This window comes from Salmo trutta, chromosome 13, assembly GCF_901001165.1.
Source record: "Salmo trutta chromosome 13, fSalTru1.1, whole genome shotgun sequence".
Taxonomy (NCBI): domain Eukaryota; kingdom Metazoa; phylum Chordata; class Actinopteri; order Salmoniformes; family Salmonidae; genus Salmo; species Salmo trutta.
The window spans coordinates 64,973,501-64,983,548 of NC_042969.1; the positions used below are offsets into that span (position 1 = coordinate 64,973,501).

Consider the following 10,048-nt stretch of genomic DNA (forward strand, 5'->3'; position numbering starts at 1 on the left):
ACCGGCAAGGCAGAGACAGCAAGGGCGGTTCGTTGCTCCAGTGCCTTTCCGTTCACCTTCACACTCCTAGGCCAGACTACACTCAATCATAGGACCTACTGAAGAGATGAGTCTTCAATAAAGACTTAAAGGTTGAGATCGAGTCTGCGTCTCTCACATGGGTAGGCAGTCCATTCCATAAAAATGGAGCTCTATAGGAGAAAGCCCTGCCTCCAGCTGTTCGCTTAGAAATTCTAGGGACAGTAAGGAGGCCTGCGTCTTGTGACCGTAGCGTACGTGTAGGTATGTATGGCAGGACCAAATCGGAAAGATAGGTAGGAGCAAGCCCATGTAATGCTTTGTAGGTTAGCAGTAAAACCTTGAAATCAGCCCTTGCCTTATTAACATGAAGCCAGTGTAGGGAGGCTAGCACTGGAGTAATATGATCAATTTTTTTGGTTCTAGTCAGGATTCTAGCAGCTGTATTTAGCACTAACTGAAGTTATTTTGTGCTTTATCCAGGTAGCCGGAAAGTAGAGCATTGCAGTAGTCTAACCTAGAAGTGACAAAAGCATGGATTAATTTTCCTTCATCATTTTTGGACAGAGAATTTCAGATTTTTGCAATCTTACGTAGATGGAAAAAAGCTGTCCTTGAAACAGTCTTGATATATTTGTCAAAAGAGAGATCAGGGTCCAGATTAACGCCGAGGTCCTTCACAGTTTTATTTGAGACATCTGTACAACCATCAAGATTAATTGTCAGATTCAACAGAAGGTCTCTTTGTTTCTTGGGACCTAGAACAAGCATCTCTGTTTTGTCTGAGTTTAAAAGTAGAAAGTTTGCAGCCATCCACTTCCTTGTCTGAAACACAGGCTTCTAGCGAGGGCAATTTTGGGGCTTCACCATGTTTCATCGAAATGTACAGCTGTGTGTCATCCGCATAGCAGTGAAAGTTAACATTATGTTTTCGAATGACATCCCCAAGAGGTAAAATATATAGTGAAAACAATAGTGGTCCTAAAACGGAACCTTGAGGAGCACCGAAATTTACAGTTGATTTTTTAGAGGACAAACCATCCACAGAGACAAACTGATATCTTTCCGACAGATATGACAAACCACGTCCAGATAAAGCGTCCGGAGTAAAAAAAAGTTGAATGAAAAAAAGTTGAGTGAGGGAAAAACTAAAAATATAAACTTTAATTAAAAATAAAATCCGTAAAGTTGTCAGGTAGCAAGGTAAGGTTAGCAACAAAACGCAAAAAAAGTTGAGTGAGGGAAAACTAAAAATATAAACGGTAATTAAAAGCAAAAACCGTAAAGTTGTCAGGTAGCAAAGTAAAGTTAGCAACAAAACGCACAGCAGCACGTAAACAAGTCTGCAAGTTGTGACCGGAAATGACTTGCCCCAGGAAGCATACAACTGCTAGATTGCGAGTGAGTAAGTAAATAGTGAGTTTTCTTCTCTCCATGCTCCCAACCCTCAGGGCAACTTCCCACACAGCAGTGGACTGGGGCAAGATGGCCGAGCAGTGGCTCCAGGAGAAAGAGGCAGAGCGCAAGAAGACGAGGCCCAGAATGACCCAACGACCTTCTCCCAGCCCCATAATTGAGAGCACGCCTATGTCCCTCGCTGGAGACGCCACACCGCTGCTGGATGAGATGGATCGATATGTCCAGAGGAGACTTTCTTTCTCCTGATCCCACTGTTACTCACCCCTACTGTACTGTATATGAACTGGACTCATTATATAATACTGCATACATTTCACTGCTTCAGCTGGTCACATTGAAGGATAAGATGATGGTGACCAACATGGATGACTGAATTACACATGGAAAATGTATTTGATAACAGTGGTTTGTTTCAAATTCACCTAAAGAAGATGGTTGTAAATGTTGACTATCACTTCTTTGGAAGCACTGTTCCTCACTTGCAATTTTAGTGGAATGTACTGGAAACAATGAAAACTGCATGCCTTCTTTAAACCAGGTTTTAAGCGTATTAACTTCAAATGCATGTGATGCAACAAAAACCAATGAAAACTATGTATTTCTGAATCACATCCGAGGTTACTGTAACATGCTATATGAATATTAACCATCTCTCAGTAGGGGTTCGAAAAGGCAATTTCTAGTACCATGTATATTATATCTACTGTATACTATTTTATCTTTGTCACATGGGTCTTAGGCCATTTTAATAGCTATCTTGTTAGTTTCTGGATTCATATCAAGTTTCTGCTTAGTGTATTGCATGAGAGCTGACTGGTTCTAGGTTTTAGCCTACAGTAGCTATACAAGCTTCATGTCTAGTCTGTGTAACACAATGAAGAACATTGGCAGTATTACTTGGAAGTGTTGAACGAACTAGGTATAGGAACTCAAGCACTTTTACTAATTGTATTTATTTATTTATTTATTTTACTTTGAATGTTTTTAGTATTTTTAAATGCATTGCCGACTGAAACATGTTGTGGTCTGTGCTTACTGTGCTACATCAGCATATTCACATTACAGCTACTGTCCCGTAATATACAGTACACTTAAATGTTATCCTCTATCAATGTATTTAATCCATATGAATGTATTTTAAACCTATCAAATTCACTTCCTGTAATTGAGTTAAAGTCATGTAAGAACAGTGTCAGTCATTTTCAGTATTCATCATGTTCTCATGTAATCCATTAACAAAATGAGTCCATAACAAAGAAGAGATCTATCAGTGCCAGCCTGCAGTACTAATTAAAGCTGTATGTTAGCATTGTTGAATGTCTTTCCTTCATAAAAAAATGTTTAATACAGAAGACTCTCTTGTTTCTTTGCCAACTGAGGACAATTGTTACTCACAAGTAGTCAGACCATACAAAATACAGTATGATTCCATTCAAAAGACCATTGAAAAAAACAGACAATGCAGATGATTTAATATTATGTGGTATGAGGTGAGTAACGATTATACTGTCTCAGATCCAACTAGCCTACTACGTTGCCAGTACTGCTTAAACATTCTGTTCCCCCCAAACCAAGCTGGTCTGAATATTTGGGTCTAGTCCCAGTCTGGAACACCATCAGTAGCATCAAAATCCCCTTTGTTATTAAGCTTTGAATACCAGTCACTGCTTACTGAAGTGTCCAACTGTTTTACTATTACCCTAGCTGGTGTTTTCAGTCTGTAACATATCCTGGCAATGTATTGTAAATTAGCTAAATTAAATCAAGAAACAACAGACAAAAAACAAACGACAGAAACAGAAATTGCATGTTTGAAAGCCTAGAGCAGTTTATGTTCATTTTCTTTAAGTGGGAAATTCCCCAAAAATATGTGCACCTTCCATAAACTGCTGGACATGATTACAGAAGTTATTCTAAACATCTGTATCTACTCTGTAAAGTAAGCTACAGTAAAATATGTCAATCTCATTCTGTAAAACTCCTCAGAGTAGCATGTGAGAATCAGCTGAGGGATTTGAGCCTCAGTGTTACAGGTTCTTTACAACCCTCATTTAGGTGGGGAGAATAGAGTTCACAGTGAGCACGTAATCCTTTTTGAAGAATGTGACCCCTTTCATCAAAATGCCTTATATCGCATTGGAAGAGACTAGAGGTCCAAAGTCCCACACAGAACAAAGGAAATAGTATTTAAACCTGGAAGAAGGCTCAGCTTTCTTGGCTTGGAGCCCATCTGTGTATAGAATATGGCAAGCATTGTTTGCAGAAAAGTACAAGTAAGCAGTTTACGGGTAAGCAGATGAAATGGCAAACTCCCTGAACTTGGAATTCTTTCATTTATTCTGTATTAAATATTCCCTGCTGTCTTGGGAGTACAGTACAGTATATGCCTACATGTACAAAAGGGAATGTGTTATTAATAAAATCATTACTTTTAGAATTCATTGCACTCAATATATGCTTCTTTCCAATATTTTATTAATCATTGGTGTTTAAATGCACATACATTATTACAAAACATTATCCTCATGCTTCATGCACTTGTTACAATTCCTGTTGAATAGTGGCACAAACGTTGATTTGACAAAACACACAAGATGACGACTAACACATAATATACCTACGTCTGAGTCAGCATAGCAGGTTTTTCTGATAGTCAAGAGCCAGACTAGTCATCTAGGACATCATTTCACTCTTTCATTCTATACTAGAAACATTGTTAGTATGAGTCTCATTGTGGTAGTTTTCTCCTTTTCTTTCTACCTAGTCTCTCTCCTGTTTTCTGGGCAGTGGATTTTATTGGACTTATAGTGGGTGTGCTGGTCTGCACAGGGAAGAGAGCCTGTTCTCTGTAGTTCTCAGATTCCTGCAGATTGAACTCTCCTACTTCGTCAACTTTGGATGAGATTGGTGACGCTGAGGGTGTCAGACTTATACTTGTCATTATTTCTTCAAGTTTAGTTTCATTGTCATTATGGATAGGAACCTTGACAACAGTGGTTATGGTCTCTTTTTTACTTTTATTTCTACCCTCCCTCTCTTTTGATTGTTGTCTTCTCCCAGTCACAACGGGGATGCTGGCTGTTGTGGTGAGAAGTCCCTTTTCACTGTGACTCCCTATGCTCTGTGGTGCTAGTGTCTCTGCCTGCTCTGCAGCGACTACAGTGGTGGTTGTGGGGATGTTCAGTACACCAGTGCTGTCAGTAGTGACTGTATAAAGGGCATCTTCAGTGGGATTCTGCAGAGATGTGCCCTCAGCCAAAAGAGTTGGTATGATTTTTCCCCTCATCTTTCTTCCCTCTCTCTCTTTCGGCCTGTGCCTTTTGGTCTCACTCAAAGTCGAGCCTACAGTCGTAGTGGTACTGGACCTCTTCTCATTGTGACTTTCTGGTCTGTGGGACACTGGCTGCCCTGCAGTACTAACAGTAGTGATGGTGGTTACGGCTGGAGCACTTGTGCTCTCAGTAGTGATCACTGCCAGATCCTCTTCAGTGGGGTTTCCGAAAGTAACAGCCACCATGGGAAGAGTGGAAGTGATTTTCCTCCTTTTATTTCTTTCCTCTCTCTCCTTTGACCTGTGCCTTTTTCTTTTGATAAAAGTCACAATGGGGGTGCCGGCAGTAGCCGTAACAGGGCCCTTTTCACTGTGGTTCTCTAACCTTTGTTGCGCAGGCTGATCTGCAGAGATTATGGCAGTGCTGGTAGGGACGGTCTGGCTGCCAGAGCTCTCCGTTGTGGAAGTTGGGAGGACCTGTTTAATGGCGGTATGGTGTGCAACTCCTGTAGGGGTGACAGTTGGCATTACGTTGCTCTGTTTTTTCCTCCCTTCCCCCTTCCTTGACCTCTGCCTTTTGGTTTTCTGTGTGGTCACAATGGGTGTGCCAGTGGTTGCAGAGAGAGACGCTGTTTCTGTGGGATCCATCAGAGCCGGGGTTTCCAGCATTGTCTGCTCCTTCTTGACAGCAGTGACTGAGGTGACAGAGGCTTCTGCAGCACTTTCTTCATCTACACGTGGTTCATCTCTCATGACATCATTAGAAAGATCCTCTTTCCCTCCACGATCTATTTCACCATCACTGAAACTGTTGACATTTCTATTCAACTGGTCATCATTCTCAGGCTCATTCACAAAGTTTCTCTTGTCGACATCTTCCTCTGCTTTGGTAGGACTAACTGTAGTCCCTTCCTCTGCTCCTTTTGAGACTGGGTCGATTTTCTGCTTCCTCTTTCTCCCTTTTCCTTTTCCTTTCCTCTTCTTGTTATTTTTCTTATTTTTCCCTGCATTGTTCTTCCTCTTCTTCTTCTCTGAGGTCTGTGTCTCTCCTTTGGTGGTGTCTGTAGCCGAGCCCTGAGAGGTGGAGACGGTGGCCAGAAATTTGATGAAGTCTTCAGCGGCGGTGACCATGTTGCTGAGAGAGGGCTCCTCGGGGCCAGTGGACTGTGTTGTGCTTTTAGGATTGTCCTGCTCTGTGCCTGTTTTCTTTGTCTCTTTCTGTACCAGAGGAGCCACAGTCAGCACATCAATAACGTCAATGCCTCCGAAATCATACGGGATGGACTCTCTAGGCACTGCAACCAGGAGCTTGTCATACTTTTTACACCTGTGTGGATAACAGAGATGGAGAGAGGTTTAAGATGTGCTCCCTGTAGTGTACTACAAAACCACTTAAAAATGCTTGGATTGTTATTTCTTGTTTGATTTTTTTGATCATTTGAATTGTATTTGCAAGACATTCTAGTTCACTGTTGGCGCTAGTAACATAAGCATTTCACTGCACCTTCCATAACACCGGCAAATCTGTGTATCTGACCAATGAACTTTGATTTGATTTGTAAGCGCATTATTGGAATCTACAGTAAATACTGTACTTACACGCCATACCAGTGGCGCTCCACACATTGCTCTTCATATATGAACTGGAAACAGGGCACCTCGATGACATTGAAGAAAGCCTGGCCAACCACCCTGGAGGAGGTGTCATTGACTTTCCTCAGACACTCCTTCAACCTGCACAGACAGTGTGACAAAGAGAAAATGTGCCACTCCAGCTAACTGTAACCTGTTTGGATGGTTTGACAGTCAGTACATCATATAATTGGTTTCAGCCTTTAACTGTCTAACATAATTACTCAAGTGTATGAAGCTCATAAACCAAAAAAGGCGTCCCAACTATAATGTAGGCAACTCACGCATTATCGCAGTCACAGTGACTAAGGGGATGCCACTTGAAATTGGTATAGCCATACTTTGAGGAAAACGCATGGATGACGTAGGGGCAGTGGTCATGAACGCGGCAACAACTATCAGTCGCTGTGAACTCTCCTACAAATAGAGAGTGTATATTAAAAAACACAACAAACCAACATCAGAGAAATAGTTGAATGGCTAAATGTGTTCAGAATAGTTAATGCATCTACAATACAGAATGCATTTTACAGAATGCATTTTTTCATGCATCTAAAATACAGAATAATATCAAACTCACGCAACCTACCCAAATGGTCGTAATTATCAGCCATGTTGCCAGCTCCACACCACAGGGTTCCAGGATAAGTGAATCCTCGCTTGGATCTCCGTATTACCTGCTCGCCATCCTCTTGGACAGAATTATCTCTCGTCTCCTTCGGTGTCTGTGCTGTTGGCGCGGCTATCCTCTCCGTGGTGACCGTCGTGCGCTTTGATGTCCTTTGGAACGCTTGACAGTTGTATTTGGCTTCTGCCATGTCTGTAAAACTAAACTCCATATCTCCTGGGTTGTTTCTCTGGTGATTCAGTCCTAATCTGCACACATGCATGAATGACTTCACCTGCATCTGGTTGATGGTTACTGAGCAATCCACCAGTTTACCTGCCGGGTCACGCAGGGAGCGCACCTCCTCAATTCCGTCTGACACTTGGTAAAAGCAATTTCCCCCCATGCCTGACATTTTGGCACAGAAAGTGCTGTTGAGCATGAAAAACACATCTTTACTCTGTTTCTCTGCATCTAAGGAATAATTGGGGAATTCTCCCTTGACAAAATTTCTGTCCAGATAAGACAAAAAGAAAAAAAATACCGACCACATTACTTCAGATGGCACTTTCAGCACCACGCGCTCTGAGACAGCAACACTACTTTTCCCCGGCACTCGCCAAAACCGACTTTATACACTTCTAGTGGCGCGATTATTAATACGATGACTGACAATAATGGGAGGGGTCTGACACATAAAATGTAACCCTTGAGTGGACGAATAAACACTTTCCATTATTTCAACAGAATCCATTGATACTGTGTGGTCAGGCTAATTTCAGAATGTGCGCAGACTGATGCTTAGTAATTTAAACATAAAAAACAAGGCTAATCTACAATTACTAGCAGTTCAACAAGAAAATAATCAGTCTACTTGTGCCTGAATTTCGCTACATCCAAATGAGACAATAACTACAGGAAAGTATATTAACAAGGCACTTTTTTGCGTGAGTCTTTGTCTCTTATACACATTCAATGTATTTATAGGCGAATAATCAAAGAAAGCAGAACCGATAGGGTTAATAGGATGGCGTGAACTACTGCTGCCAGCCTAGGCTGCTCTGCGGTGCGTTGACCGCAAGTTACCTCCCCGTCCGTCCCCCTTTTCATAAAAAATCGAAATTTAACTTTGGTGACGCTGGAAGCAAGGAGGAGGTTCTTCTCGCGCTTTCCATGGTAAAAGGGATGGCGTGATTCTTCCAACCCATGAGATTGGATATCTTGTAGATTCCACAAAAGGCATTGGTGGTGACCTAAATTAGAATGAACAAACGTCTTTCTTTTTCTAGAATGGAAAGGTTTGCAAATCTTGCACGCAATCCGCGCTCTCTCAGCAGCATGTATGAGCAAGCTGGGTTTAATTAATGTTCTTTCGGGGGTTGAAACCTACTACCGATGGAGGATGGAGAGTTGAGGTTGAGGTCATGTCAGAGGGTGCACTACTGTACCCAAGCCAAGCGTAATTGTTGCCCTAGTGTCGAATGGGGTAATTTACTTGGACTGGCACTGCATGGTGGTACGGGCAGGTAATTCATCTATTAAAGTAGCTAACTGTGTAATGGAACTCATTTTACAAACACGGACTGTGCATTTTAAATATTGTAACCTATACTTCTTTGGCAACATTTTATTGGGTTTTATGGACTATTAAATATTTCACCCAATTAGCTAGGTCTGCATGTGCAGTCACTAGTCCAGACAAAAATCGGCGGTGAGTTCTAATCAGCCCACTGTTTTGTCACAAGGCAGAATTTACCATGAGCTTCCAGGATAGGCGTAGGCCTTTTGTATTCTCCGCAAATGCACTGGAATCGGATTGTTATTAGAGGGTGGAGAGAAATGATGCAAAATCACCTGAGGCAACATTCGACTAAACCTTGGAAAAGCCCCTGGGTTAATTGAATGCTCATTACTGTAAAGATTAAGTGGGTGGAAAACAATAATTCTTCTGTGCTCCAGATATTATAAATCAAATAGCTTGTTTCCATTGGTATTACGTTTTGACATTGATAAAAGTCTGCCTATATGCTGGTAATCCGTTTGGATAGCCTTGGGACCTTTTCATTGACTATATAATAAAGCCTTTATAATCCATTTTTAATAGGCAAATAGTTACAGATGGTATTATCAGAATAAGAGTTTAAATAGAAAGTGACAATAAGAAATTATTGATAAAACGAAATTATTCACACTAATACGCACACGTTGTATTACAAAACGTTCGCACTGTTACGCACAAACGCATGAGACACGGTAATACAATCTGCCGACAACAAACATTTATTTATCTTTCTATTTAATGTAATTTTATTAAATGGAAGGTTCTGTCGATTTCGCCATTCTTACTATGGCGTCACAGAGTAGGCAAACAACTGAGTAGGCCTAGAGACACTTACCTTTTGGCTGTGTAGTCTCACCTAGACACGCATAGCACAGGTGCAACCTGCCTACCTAAACCCACTTATGAATGAGTTAATGAATTCCAGCTTCTTCTCATACTCTGACAGTCTAATGGGATGTGTACCTTCAGGACACTCTTTGACTGTGAGCAGAGAGGAGGAGTTGAGATTGATAAGGGACTGTCCATGGAGACGCAAAAGGATATTTTCTCAGGTGAGGGAACATTATTGACAAGATGGTATTAGCCATAGAATTAGGAATTACTAAAATACTAGAATGGACATGAACCTTATGATGGCATAAAGGTCAGCCATTTTGGTCAGGGAGTTGGTCAACCATGGTTTGCCAGTGCTGTGATATTGTGTAAAATAATTAATTTAAAGAATTTACCTGCACTGTACGTATGTTAGCTAGCTAGCCAGTCAGTTTTAGAGGAAAGATTCCATAAATCTTTCAAATTAACTGCCAATATGCCAACATTCCATTTTAAACAATGCAGTCAATCCACAGCCATACACTGGCTGAAATCAGTTGATGATAGGACTTAGACAAGTTGTAAATGCAACAAGTACTGATATTGTATCATACACCACATGACCAAAGGTATGTGGACACACCCTCTCATTCCAAAATCATGGGTATTAATATGGAGTTGGTCCCACCTTTGCTGCTATAACAGTTTCCACTCTTCTGGTAAGGCT

The 10,048-nt window shown here is 41.3% G+C and overlaps 1 protein-coding gene across 1 annotated transcript; it reads right to left on the minus strand.

Annotated features, from left to right (window-relative positions):
• Positions 1-3,890: 3,890 nt before the first annotated feature.
• LOC115206327 (mucin-22) lies at positions 3,891-7,843 on the minus strand. The gene is made up of 4 exons (XM_029773131.1): positions 6,930-7,843; positions 6,625-6,757; positions 6,308-6,442; positions 3,891-6,035 (listed from the first exon to the last, which is right to left on the minus strand). Exons 1-4 carry the CDS (start codon positions 7,498-7,500, stop codon positions 4,166-4,168), a joined length of 2,709 nt encoding a protein of 902 aa, XP_029628991.1. The 5' UTR covers positions 7,501-7,843; the 3' UTR covers positions 3,891-4,165.
• Between the last annotated feature and the right edge of the window lie 2,205 nt (positions 7,844-10,048).